Raw genomic sequence first — 13353 nt, 5'->3', positions numbered from 1 at the left:
GCACGCGACCATATTCCGGCTGTTCCAACGACTGACAAAAAATCTGCTGACTGTCGGTAAGGCGGGAATTATGAATTTTGAATATGAATTATAGCATTTAAAAAATCAAAAAAAAGTTAAAGGAATGTAAATATAAGTGTCGAACTGTTTTTGTATGGTATTTATGATCTACCCAGATAGCATGACTACGTTGGGCCAACGTTGGCATATGGTTGTACGGTTGGCCAATGGTTGGCGTTGGTCATACAACGTTGGCCCGACGTTGGCCCAACAACAACTTGTTTTACTCGACAGGAAGTGAAGATAAGTTGGGAACACTACGTTGGCCCAACATTGGCCCCCTGTTAGTACATTTCAGTGCTGAATTACCTAGGTTGGTCCAACGTTGGTCCAACGTTGACCCGATGTTGTAAGCCCAAGCAGGTTTACAACAAATTCAAACAAAAGTGATTATCTGTAATCAAAGTTGATATATATATTATCAACCATTTTTAAAAATACACTTCATAAGATTTTTTAATAGTGATTTTTTTTTCAAAATCACTATATAATAGAATGTATTGTTTGCGTGAGAATAACTAATCATAAATTAAAGTCTTTTATACTGTAGTAAAACAGGAACAAGGACATAAATGTTTTGGTAAATATTTTAGTGGCCGGTTTAAGAATGCCATTATCTATGCATGTTTACTGCCCACAAAACTGGGTCAGCGCTTCTCACAGCAAGGGTCGGACCAGTTCCCTTGGTAACCGTGACATCTGATACTAGGGATGGTCAAGCTGCCTGCAGATGTTACATTCTTATCAGGGACCTTGTCCGAGGTGTTCAACTGGTTGTACACAGTACAGTGCTATTTCGACTTACACAGAAGATATTTGGATTAATCACGAAGAAGAAAGAGAGCATTTCTTTGATCAAAAGACAGTGTAAGTAGGCTATATGATTTGCTTTTTAATTATATGTTTCAATTCCTGGAGTAATTTTAGTATATTAATTAATTCCACAAGACCACCTGCCGTACGTACACTACCGTACGTACACTTTTGCTTGCTAGATATCGGGGTCATAAAGTTTTCAGAATTTATTTTTCATTTCTTACACACACACACATATATACTAAGTATATTTATCTACAAAATTTGTGTAGCTGTTCCATGTTCAATGTCAGATCGTTTGTAATTCCCTTGTTTCTTGATAAAGGGGCAGATTGCCTCGAAAATACTTGTCTGTACTGTCGTTATTACTACTTGACAAATTTCATATATATATATAATATATATATATAATAATGTATTACTTTAATGCCATAATGCCATAACTGCAGAAATGTCCAGGTTAGCGATTCAGGCCATCTGTGCCGCTTGATTTTTACATTCTGTGTAGATTTGATATATTGTTTATTTATTCCAACAGCTACAGTAAGGAAGAACCGCCTGTGTGCGACAGCAACAGATTCGGAAATTGCAGCAATTGCAAAAGATTGGTTCAGATTTGCTTGTGATCGCGATGGTGGCAGGAAAAGGAGAGAGGAACAAAAAAGGGCACAACAGGCAGCTACTGCAACCATCAATGCTGTGCTTAGTGACAATTCCGAACAGGACTGATCTGGGACAGATAACTAAAATTTACATCTGATAATCATTTATCAGTTTTGACTCTTTATAATGATACAATAACATACTGTATTCAAAACTGTTGATTGTAATTTAAGAGAATAATGTACATTTAATCACTGTATTGTCATCATATACAAATAAATTGTAAAGCACTTGCCAATATGACAACTGATTAATTTTTATGTTGCCGGCATTACACATAAGCATCACTTTATCTACTGTTTGTTACGTTGGGCCAATGTTGGGCCTATGAAGGTGAAACCAATAGTTGGAAATACACACTTGAAACCAACGATGGGCCAACGTTGGCTATCTGACATACAATGTTGGTCCAACGATGGGCCAACGTTGGCTATCTGACATACAATGTTGGTCCAACGATGGGCCAACATTGGCTATCTGACATACAATGTTGGTCCAACGATGGGCCAACATTGGCTATCTGACATACAATGTTGGTCCAACGATGGGCCAACAATGGGCCGATGAGCAAAATTACATTGGGCCAACGTAGTTTGCCAACATTGGCCCTACTTAGTCAACATCTGTGGGCCAACGTTGGCCCAACGTAGTCATGCTATCTGGGTATTTGAATGTCAGAGCATACAAAAACAGTTCAATGCTTAATAAAACATCATAGTGTAGATATAGCGAAGACTTCAACATCATACTGTAAACACAACGTATACGAAAACATCATAGTGAAAACATAACATATATTTAAGCACGCGAAAACATTGTTCGCACAAAAACACTAATAAATACAGTGGGCAAGTTATCGACTCTCCGATCAAACTTGAAAACAATTAACCTTTTCAATTAAGATACTCTGATTCCTCTTCCTGTCGACAGGTAAATATGTAAGTTTATCAAACTTGTTTATTATCTAATTTCTTGTGTCAATGTTACAATTTAGAACAATGTTGAATCAATAAATGAATTGGCTTACTGATTTACATATTACATACAGTAACGCTGTTATCATCGGTCACCGTATACGTAGTTGGTATCTCAGCATAGAGGTGGTGGTATAAATAAACAGACTCGTGAAGTCCACTTGATCAGCCTGGCAGATACCTCATATAGATATAGATATCGTGTCAAGAGAAGACGGGAGAGGACTTACTTATACTAGCACAATATGGATAAAAAGATGAATTTTGATGAAATCATTGAGAAAATCGGCAGTTTCGGAAAATACCAAATAATCCAAGTCATTTTGCTGTGCCTTCCTCATATTCATACCGGTATATTCATGATTGTATCTGTAATATTGCTCGGAGTACCAAAATACAGGTATGTAATATGCTTGAATGTTGTTGTTTTTTTCTTTAATTGTATCCATATATACGTATTAAGCACCATAAATAACAAAGCTCTGAAAAAGTTGCTGATGAAACTGATCAAACTGAGTCAGCTGTTTTATCTTGCTATTTTTGATTCGTTATGTAGCGCCATTATATAATGACATCACATTCGAATTATGATTCGCACATGCAATGAAACCTCAACTGTTTATTTAGCACTGATGACGTATCCAGAATATTACACGAATAACCGGATAACAGGTGAATGTAAAAAAAAAAAAAAAAAAAAGAGTGATATAATATTCACGTTCTACCATATCTTTTAAAGTTTACATCATGTTCAGTCATCATGTACAATATATATATTTTAGTCGATGGTAAATAAGGACTTGAATACGCGTTAATCTAAAATACCAGTTCGACTGAAGTACTGATATATTTGATTGTATATAACATGTCACTTATACACATCTTTGCTGACTTCAGATGTAATATACCTGGATATACCAGTGACACCTACCTGATACAGAGCCCGGAACACCAGACACTCGTGGACAACTATATACCGAGATCATCTGACAGTACAAAAGACTATGATCAGTGTCATATCTATAATGATAACAGTACATACAGTCACAACAGTACTTTTCCTGGCAATAGGTCGACAGTGGAATGTGACAGTTGGGTATATAGTCAGTCGACGTTCACCGAAACATTTGTATCAGAGGTAGGAATAATGTCATGAACGTGCAAGAACCTTATCAGAATTAAGTATTGCACCCAAATCAACATAAGAAATTCAGGACAGGAATACATGTATGCCAACATAATTGTCAACATAGATTAAAAATCAAATATGTTACATTATATCATTTTTTATTTTTTGATAAAGTACACATTTACAAAGTTGTTCTTTAGTAATTTGAGCTTGATGTAGATAATTAAATAAAAGATATTTAGTCTTGTTTATCTTCTCCAGCACGACCTTGTTTGCAGTAATGGAGATTTGTTATCGTTGACAAAGATGATGTTCTTTGTTGGAGTTCTGGTCGGATCATTCACTTTCGGATTGCTCGCGGATAGGTAAGATTAAGATAATGACCTAATGGAATAAATGGTTGACGAGTAATTAACTTCATGATATAAAAGGGGGAGGGGGATTAAACAGGCTAATATTTAATGTTTTTGGGCCTGGTTTCGGATTCCAAGTTATTCGTGCAAGAAATTCTTGCAGACGGGCTTACGCAGATAATCTCCTGGGATATTTGAGGGGAAATGAAAGTTAAAAATTCATACCATTCCAACTTATTCATAATTTTCCATGGAGACGTCTACCTATGTAAACAGTGGCACCAAATAATACGGAAACAATAATCATAGTACTGAAATGGCACGATGCCACTAATATAAAAATCTGGGCCCCAAGGTCAAAAGTTCATTTTTGGGTATGGGAGACTATCACAATGATTAATAAAAAGTATCGACCACCTTCACGGTGTAACATAGAAATTTCTAACCTGTGGGGTGATTTTCGTGGTTGTCTATCTGAGTTTCAGCCGAGGGTGAGACAATTAAAAATATCATCCCGAGGGCTGGAGATTTCTATGTCACTTCCTCAAGGTGGATGATGACTACTTTTCTTCCGACATGTTTATATTTTTTATGCAGATTCTATTTGTTAAAAAAGCAATATTGTAATGCAACACAATTTTGACATACTCTATTATTGGAGTGACATCATTTTATTGTTCGTGGCACCTGCTATCTGTCATATCATAGGGGTTAACAGCGAAATCGCATCCTAAGGGTTCCGGGAAACCATTAACAAATGGTAAAACGGGAGATAAATCTGTAAACTACGAGGGGAAAGTTATCAACCTCTATAATGATAAACGGAAAGGTTCGTGCGTCTAATATTATTGTTCTTGTTAGGATTGGCTCTCTTTTCCCAGTATAACTTGAAATTTCGTTATCATTTTATATCTGTATCTTTGCCTGTAGATATGGGAGGAAGGTTTCAATGTGCTGTGCTATGGTGCTACAGTTGATGTCCTCCGTTGGCCTAGCATGGGCCCCTAGCTTGCCAGTCTACATAGCTCTCCGGTTCATGATCGGGGCTACCACTACCGGGATAATTCTAACCACGTTTGTGCTAAGTGAGTGCACACTTGTATTTGTTCATTAGGTTTCGTAGGGGTCACAGCCATCAGAAAACACTGAAATGAATTCTAACAGGTGAACATACAGATATATATTACTTTTTGTATATAGTTTCCTTTTTTAAAATTAGACGACTTATCTCTATGTTATCAAATTTTGCCTGTTTTTTTTTATATAAGTGCATCTATGTTAATACCAAGTTGGTGTCACTGGAGATGATAAGCTTATGAATGACAGATCTAAATAATCTGTCTTGCACCTGTGTCGTTAGCACGATATTTGGCACCAACATTTTTATTTGAATTTTTTTCAGCAACGTGGAGGTCACATTTGAATATTGTTCAATATAGAACAAAGATTGAATTATACATAAATATATCTATAAACTGACTATTTGTTTCAACTAAATTTTAGCTGAACAGTATTGACAGCTATAGCTAGTGTCGATATATGGACTTTTGGCCAATATCTGAGTGGCATATAGTTTATATGATATGTTCATACTGATCAAATAATTGCTGTCATTGTATTATATGTGTGGTATATGTGTGCGACGTGTGAATGTAATTATAATTAAGATATACGAATGAGTAATCCCCCTTTAACTGTTATTATACTGTTTTAACTGTATCATATATATTTCTTTTCAAAATTTAATATTTGTACTTACAAAATGTCCATCTATTACTTAAGCCCCCGTCGGAGAGAATTTATATAGGCCTTGCCTGTTTATCAATCCCATTGACTTTAATCATCTTTGCCAATAAAAAAAATGGTGAGATGAAATTAATATAGATTAAAATAAAAATTGCAAGACGCAGGAACTATTCAAATTGTTGTAAGTAATATATTTCTTGTTGTTAGGAATATATTTCTTGTTGTAAATAATTAATTCCATTGTTGCAAGTAATAGGTTTCTTTTTTTCTACTTAATATATTACTTGTTGTAAGTAATATATATTTCTTGATTTAAGTAATGTATTTCTTGTATAAGTAGTATATTTCATGCGTATACAGGTATAAGCTTTTTGTCGATATTTCAATATCGCTTTCCATTTAAATTACGAAAGTAATGAAATAAAACTTCTATTCATCTAAAATAAGAAAAAAATCAATGTATCGTCAAAGGCATTTAATTTAGGATTAAAAATAATACAAAAAATAGTTTCCATCAGATTTTTTCTGCATTAATCCTTTACGGGTTAACAGTTTTAGTTAATCTGATTCACATGCAAGTCTTGTTTCCCTACAGCTTTGGAGATGGTTGGGCCCAGTAAAAGAGTTCAGGCGAGCATGATAAACGGATTCTTCTTTGCTTGCGGAGAGGTGATCCTCGCCGGTATAAGCTATCTATTACGTAATTGGCAGTATATTGAACTGATTGCTGGGGGTTCAACAGTATTCTTTCTATCCTATTTCTGGTAAGTCCTAGTTAGTACCTGCTCTATATCTATTGTGACACGAACTCATATTCTAAAGAATACTACTCATGTAGTTGAGAAATGTGTTTAGTCTTTCTTAATCAGCTATAACTATAAATAGTTAATATGGTCTCTGTGCTGATATTTAGGATCAGTGTCATCATCAGTTATCCTAATACCAGTCTGTTTCCAGTTAAAACGAAGTGAAATTAGTAAGAGATCAACTACACTACCCTCATGTATATTCTAAGACCTTTTTTTGCTAAATATATAATTCGATTTCATGGAAATCCGATATTCTTTCCACTCCACACATAGTTGAATATGGCTTTCGACATCTAAGGCCCTTATTTCCATAACATTAATATTATTAGAAACGTGAATATAACGATATACATGTCTTTTAGCATTTTGTATATCAGTAATCTTGTTTACATAATAGAGCTGTTGCTATAATAATATGCAATGAAACATCCGATAATCACTTGTTTTCCTAGGATAATTCAAGAATCTCCAAGATGGCTTCTTAACCATGGTCAGACTAAGAAAGCAGAGAAAGTACTCAAACGAATAGCAGAGGTCAATAAAAAGAGCCAATATTTAGAACCAATCCTGAATTACAAAAAGGACGAGAAACACAAGGAAGATATCAGACATCTTTTTACCTCAAGAGTATTATTTGGAAGAACACTGATATTGTACCTAAACTGGTATCTATATATCGTATTAGCCTCCTAATTCCGTCTTTAACAGTATAAAATAATGGAAAAATTCGAAAAATCTGTATATAATATCAATGTTTTTAATGCAAAATAAGTTATTTGGCATATATTTATATCAAATGTTCTTTTTGTAATTAATTTTGAATTATAATGCTATTTCTTAGAAAATATATCTCTTGAGAAAATTTATTTTCTTATACAAAGCAGTCAAATGCATGGTATATAATAAATGTCTCTGTTGGAACAGACGTATACATATATCAATAAAGATTTCATAATTATGCATAAAAAACTTGTTATCAAACAGGGACATTGTGTATTATACAGACATTGGATGATAATACTGTTATAAACCGCCTTTACTCAATTTTTTGAAGTAGATGTATGCATTCGAGCGATGTAATTATCATTTTGATATATTTAAGGATTTAACTGTCTATTTTGGTGTCTATGGTCGAGCTTTGCAAACAAACGTCATATTGTGCGCTAACAATATGACATGTTTGTTTGCAAAGCTCTGGCATCTATATCGACCACAGACACCAAAAATACAGTTTAATGCATATATTTACATTCTCGACATATTTGTTTTGTTATTTTTGAAAATTAAAATTGAGTTAGCATACACAATGCCAATATTCAGCGACTTCGTCAATGGAGTTCGACAAATAGAACAGCCTTTTTTTTCAACATCCGTTTGTCACGTGTAGACTGCAAACAAAGAGTGCATTGAAATAATACAAAAACAAAAAAAACAAAAAAAAACACACACAGTCTGTTCAATTCTTTTTATTATTTGTGTAACAATATTGTATAAAATTTCTTTTTGATACTTTTTAATTAACACAAAAAACGACGCAGTCCTAGCTTTTTCATAGAGCCATGATTGTTTACGTTAGTTACAAGTAGTTCCGGTGGGTGAATACATTCATGCGTTGCATGGATTAATGTCACGTTCTAGGGGTCAATTATGCTCACATAGACTGCAAATCTTTTTACTTAGTTTATATCATTGCTTTGCCACCAAAATGTAAATGTAAACTAATAACTATTATCCGTATCATTGTTACAGGTGCGTGATATCCATGACGTTTTACGGGTTGTCGTTGAACACAGAAAACATCGGTGGCGATTTTTACCTGAACTTCATGCTACTTGGGCTGATGGATTTCCCGTCCTCTCTACTATTGCTACTGTTATTGAATAGAATCGGCAGAAAGAAAATGCTCTGTACCTCTATGATCGTGGGTGGCGTATCGTGTCTGTCAACATTGTTTACTACAACCTATGGAGGCGAGTGTAAGTTAATTGTTCATTATGCATGTAATGCATCAACATATGTGAACAAATACCTATGTAATTTCCTTCTTGGAATATAATGCAGGGGATACATATATGTCCTGATTATTCCAATTAGAAAAACTGAAAGCATTCGGATATCCCGTAGTACAATATTTTTGTGAACACACCTTTAAATAAATAAGTTACCGTGAACTTTAAATAAAAGGTTAATTGTGTATGTGTTTGTCTTAAACAAGACAGATGTTGTGGAAATTTCATTTTGTAATTAGCTTAGGCAAAGTTTGGTAGTTATAAGGTTGAAACACAAACTATCTGAAATAAATGACAATACACATGAGTTTGTGTAAATTTTAAACAAAACTGCATCGCACTGATGTTATCACTGGTATAACTTTGAAACGAAAGTACACAGAGACTACAACTATATCACAAGCACCAACGTCTATGTTAAAGTCTCAATTTAGTTCTTTTATGATATATATCTATGTTCCATTGAAATATACATAATGTTACAAAGCATGCTATAAAGCAAATGCAATTTAATCACTTAATAAGCGCTTTTGTGAACAAAATAAATGAAATTTAAAAGGACCATTAACCAAACGTAACCAAATTTATAGTTGATAATATATTCTGTGCATCTAGTTGTGCAGTATTCACGGTAAAAAATCATAAAATGTATAGAAGTATTAACTCCAGAATGTTTTACAATTTTCATTTAATTGTTCCAGCTCTTCATGGTTTGACTGTCGCTCTGGTGTTGGTAGGAAAGCTCGGAGCAGGTTGTGCTTTCGGCACTGTCTACATATTTACGTCTGAACTGTACCCCACTGTGGTTAGAAATGCCGGTATGGGGGCGTGCTCCTGCTTTGCCCGATTTGGATCTATGATAGCTCCGTATCTTATTTCAGCAGTGAGTATCAATAACCTCAACTTGGAAGAAACATTCCCAGATTTTGCGTGTGTATTTTTTTTGGTGAGTTATATATCTATATGATAGCATAAAGGCCAAGGGCATGATCTATGCTTCATGCGTCCTAATGTCATAAAATGAGCCTCGTATTGAAGGTGGTACTCAAGGATTTTTTAGGTCCTACTGTTCTCTGAATATATATAGGGCCGTGTACCCAAGGGCTCGTCTCATTTGGTTAGTTTATATCAACGAGGTAGCACTCTAAAGTCAACAAAAGTGGTCTTTGCAAAACGGACAAAATGGTAACGGTTATGGTATTACGTACTTTGGACATCTGATCACTGAAGTATGTAATACACTGTTAATTCTAATAAACATATACATGTACTCATGCGTGTTGCCGTTTTATTCCCGAGGTGATGTATATACATCGAGATGTTGAGTGAACTTGTATATATACTATAAAATGTAACACTTTATGAATATTTACATTTGTTCGGAAACTTGATGTGGTTATTGCACCATCTTTAATAATGATTTTCAATCTCCTGACGCAATTTGAGAAATTTATCTATTTTTTTCACGGCAAGTACACCTCGATTGGTCCTGAACATGTAACATTATGGAAGTTTTTTATTGGCTCCAAGTACCAATCGATTGGTCCTGAACATGTAACTTTATGGGAGTGTTTTATTGGCTCTAAGTACCACTCGATTGGTCCTGAACATGTAACTTTATGGGAGTGTTTTATTGGCTCCAAGTACCAATCGATTGGTCCTGAACATGTAACTTTATGGGAGTGTTTTATTGGCTCCAAGTACCACTCGATTGGTCCTGAACATGTAACTTTATGGGAGTGTTTTATTGGCTCCAAGTACCACTCGATTGGTCCTGAACATGTAACATTATGGGAGTGTTTTATTTTGCTCCAATTCCAGTTGAGACTTATGTTTGATCTTTCGTATCGAATATATTTCAATTCGCTAATGCAATATCACTATGCAATATTTTTAGTAGGTCTTGCTTTGATTGCCCCCTAGCCCGTGGTGATCTTATGCGAATTTGAAAGGTGTATTAACGTTTCAATCATCTATCAATAGTTTGCCTTAATGCAGTTACTTTTATTTATATTGTATATTGTGTAAAGCGTTCATTAAAGCCTTATTGAGTTGCATGGTAAAAAAACATAATTTTCATTTGATTTTCGACAGGCTGCGGACATTGGAGGGACTACCGGGAAGGCAGTTCCATTAATTGTATTCGGTTCAGCGTCCATTGCTGCCGGGTTACTGGCCCTCCTCCTTCCAGAAACGCTTAACAAAGACTTACCGGACACAATTGAAGAGGGAAAACTGTTTGGAACGTAAGTAAAGCAACCTGCTGTGTGTTCAAACGTTTACGTTTTGAGACCATTCATGCAACATTAATCTAATATTGACTGGTATCAGAACCAATGTAGAATCAACTTCAGTAGGCAATTTTAATCAAAAGAAATATTCATTATTGAAGGTAAATATTCTAGTTAAATTTAACAATTTTGTTTGAAAATATGCTTATATATATACATATATCTAATTTTAGACCAGGATACGATGCCATAAAGAAATCGGGACACATCAATAAAAGTTTTGCTACGGAAGGAGAATTATCCATAGAGGAGGGCAGCGTGTAAATGGACAAAATTCGACTTCCGTGCAATGATCATGAAAATATTGATTTCAAAATCAAAACTAAGAAAAAACGAAATGGTTTTTTTATCATTTAAGATAGGAAAAGAAAAATAGGTCACGACGTTATAAAAATGACATCCTCACAACAGGATTTAATGTGAATGTTTAAAATCACAGGATAGCAATGCAACAAAACAATCATTTTAAATAGATAAGAAAACAACAGAGAATACCGACATATAACGTAATTCTATTTCGAAATCGTTAAAACGAGAACAAAACACAAAAATGTTTACATAGAGACTACTTAAGCGATCCAAGGGGAATGGAACTATGCGTGGTAAAGATCTCCTGACTCATAGACTGAATTCACCATAAAAATCTAGGAAAAATGTACCCAGGGCAAGAAATTGTAAAACTTTACCAGAAATTTACTTAAGGTTAACGGAAAGTGTCGATCTTTTAGAGTATGACGGACCGATAATGGAATGCCAACGCTCGTGATAAAACAGTCATGCATTATTTTTGACTTGAGCATCAATATTACATTCATTAAACAAAACAGTCTCGGAAGTAGTACAACAAAGAAGGGGTGATTTGCTTTTCCTAAGAAAAGTATCGGTCTTGAAATTTAAAGTAACCATATTAATTATAGAGTTGGGTAGACAGATTAACTATTTGGTAATATCAAAGGTGATGAACTTATGTATTAAGTAGTATAAGTAGTATGGGAGTCACTTGTTATACTAGTAAGATTTTACTAGATAATAATAGAAATATTCCGCTTACAGACAAAGGTCAGTGATTAATATTTGTGTTTTATTTCAGTTGTATTTATTTCAAACCCTCAACTAGGGATCTAACCATGGCATACAAGTTTTACGCTAAAGCGATTTTGCTAAACAGAGGTCATCTCTAGCAAAGAAGACTAGTATATGAAAGTTTGCATAATCTCCCTTTAGATGAGAGGCATTATTAAAATACCAAAGTATCTTTGTTAGCTCCGATACAACAGAGTTCTTGATCAGTTATATACCATTTCAAAGTCTTTACTAGAGTTCGAATCCAGGATTTCGTCGCTTGGTTTTCTAACGCTCAACAGATCGAGCTTGAGAGACATTTTCCTGGCCGAATGTCATTTTGGCGACTAGTGTATATCGTGGTTGAATTATTTGTAATGTCCACATGTTCCATATTTTTGACCAGGACACAGGATATTTAACATCCAACTACCTGTCTGTTGAACGTCTGATTTGTCGTTTGTGAAAACAAAGATTTTGATAGTTAATTTCCTCTGTTTTAGAAATCTTTTTAGAAATGGCTTGCTAGGTTGTAAATATTTTCTTACTGTTTATTGTTAATGAATAAGGAGATAATAGTTGGTTCTGTCCCTTGACTTGATGTTCTCTGCATAATGTCAAGCAATACATTTGCCAGTAAAGGACTTGTCAGACAGGTGGCAGTGTTATGTGTGTGACTGGTCAGACGGTTGTCAGTGTAATGTGTTTGACTAGTAAGACGGTTGTCAATGTAATGTGTCTGACTATTTAGACGGTTGTCAGTGTAAAGGTTCTGTCTGGTCAAACGGTTGTCAGTGTTATGTGTCTGACTGGTCAAACAGTTTAATGTGTAATGTGTCTGACTGGTCAGATGGTTGTCAGTGTAATGTGTCTGACTTGTCAGACGGTTGTCAGTGTAATGTATCTGACTGGTCAGATGGTTGTCAGTGTAATGTGTCTGACTGGTCAGATGGTTGTCAGTGTAATGTGTCTGAATGGTCAGACGGTTGTCAATGTAATGTGTCTGAATGGTCAGACGGTTCTCAATGTAATGTGTCTGACTGGTCAGACGGTTGTCAGTGTAATGTGTCCGACTGGTCAGATGGTTGTCAGTGTAATCTGTCCGACTTGTCAGATGGTTGTCAGTGTAATGTGTCCGACTGGTCAGATGGTTGTCAGTGTAATCTGTCCGACTTGTCCGACGGTTGTCAATGTAATTCGCCTACTGGTCAGACAGTTGTCAGTGTTATGTGGCGGCTGGTCAGACGGATGTTAATGTAATGTGTCTGAATGATGAACGGTTATCAATGTTATTAGTTTATATAAATATATATATGGAATATATGATTATTTAAATGTGGAATGGATGATTGCAATAAGATATTCCATGTTTAAGTTATGTCTCTGAAATATATTTTTTAATTGTTTATGTATGCTTCATAACCTTAAAATTGAATTTATC

General features: G+C 34.8%; 1 protein-coding gene across 1 annotated transcript; it reads left to right on the top strand.

Annotated features, from left to right (window-relative positions):
- The first annotated feature begins 2733 nt into the window (after positions 1 to 2733).
- Positions 2734 to 13000, top strand: LOC117328332 (organic cation transporter protein-like). Its single transcript, XM_033885858.1, has 10 exons — positions 2734 to 2913; positions 3342 to 3651; positions 3904 to 4007; positions 4926 to 5080; positions 6337 to 6505; positions 7003 to 7215; positions 8300 to 8526; positions 9261 to 9442; positions 10654 to 10805; positions 11024 to 13000. The coding sequence occupies exons 1-10, from the start codon at positions 2759 to 2761 to the stop codon at positions 11112 to 11114; spliced, it is 1758 nt and encodes a 585-aa protein (XP_033741749.1). The 5' UTR covers positions 2734 to 2758; the 3' UTR covers positions 11115 to 13000.
- Positions 13001 to 13353: the final 353 nt, after the last annotated feature.

Source organism: Pecten maximus, chromosome 5 (assembly GCF_902652985.1).
Source record: "Pecten maximus chromosome 5, xPecMax1.1, whole genome shotgun sequence".
NCBI classification, from domain to species: Eukaryota; Metazoa; Mollusca; class Bivalvia; order Pectinida; family Pectinidae; genus Pecten; species Pecten maximus.
The sequence above is the reverse complement of the archived record's forward strand: the minus strand, read 5'-3'. Positions and strand labels throughout refer to the sequence as shown.